At 77.2% G+C, this 250-nt stretch overlaps 1 protein-coding gene across 1 annotated transcript in view; it reads right to left on the bottom strand.

The window, feature by feature from the left end:
- ICT1 (immature colon carcinoma transcript 1) overlaps nucleotides 1-167 on the bottom strand; it is a 2,264-nt gene extending 2,097 nt beyond the window's left edge. Inside the window, exon 1 of the mRNA XM_010579467.1 lies at nucleotides 20-167. Within this exon, the coding sequence (XP_010577769.1) occupies nucleotides 20-167 (148 nt within the window). The remainder of the gene's footprint in view (nucleotides 1-19) is intronic.
- Between the last annotated feature and the right edge of the window lie 83 nt (nucleotides 168-250).

The raw sequence follows: 250 nt of genomic DNA, 5'->3' as shown, positions 1-250 counted from the left end.
CTCACCGGAGCGCTGGCGCCGGCGTCGCCGTCCTGCCGCGGCGGGTACAGTTTGTCCAGGCTGTAGATGCTCCGGTACTCGGTCTCGGCGGCGGCCCGCTGCGAGAACCGGGCGGCGATTAGCCCCAGAGGCGGCCGGCACAGGCCCCGCAGCGTGTGCGCCGCCATCTTGGCTCCCCCGGTGCGCCACCTCCACGGCGTCCCCGCGGAAACGGCGGCCGCGCGCCGCGTTCCGGGGCGGGGCCTGCGGG

Source organism: Haliaeetus leucocephalus, unplaced genomic scaffold (genome assembly GCF_000737465.1).
Source record: "Haliaeetus leucocephalus isolate CR32 unplaced genomic scaffold, Haliaeetus_leucocephalus-4.0 Scaffold657, whole genome shotgun sequence".
Classification (NCBI taxonomy): Eukaryota; Metazoa; Chordata; class Aves; order Accipitriformes; family Accipitridae; genus Haliaeetus; species Haliaeetus leucocephalus.
This window is presented reverse-complemented; position numbering and strand designations above follow the sequence as displayed.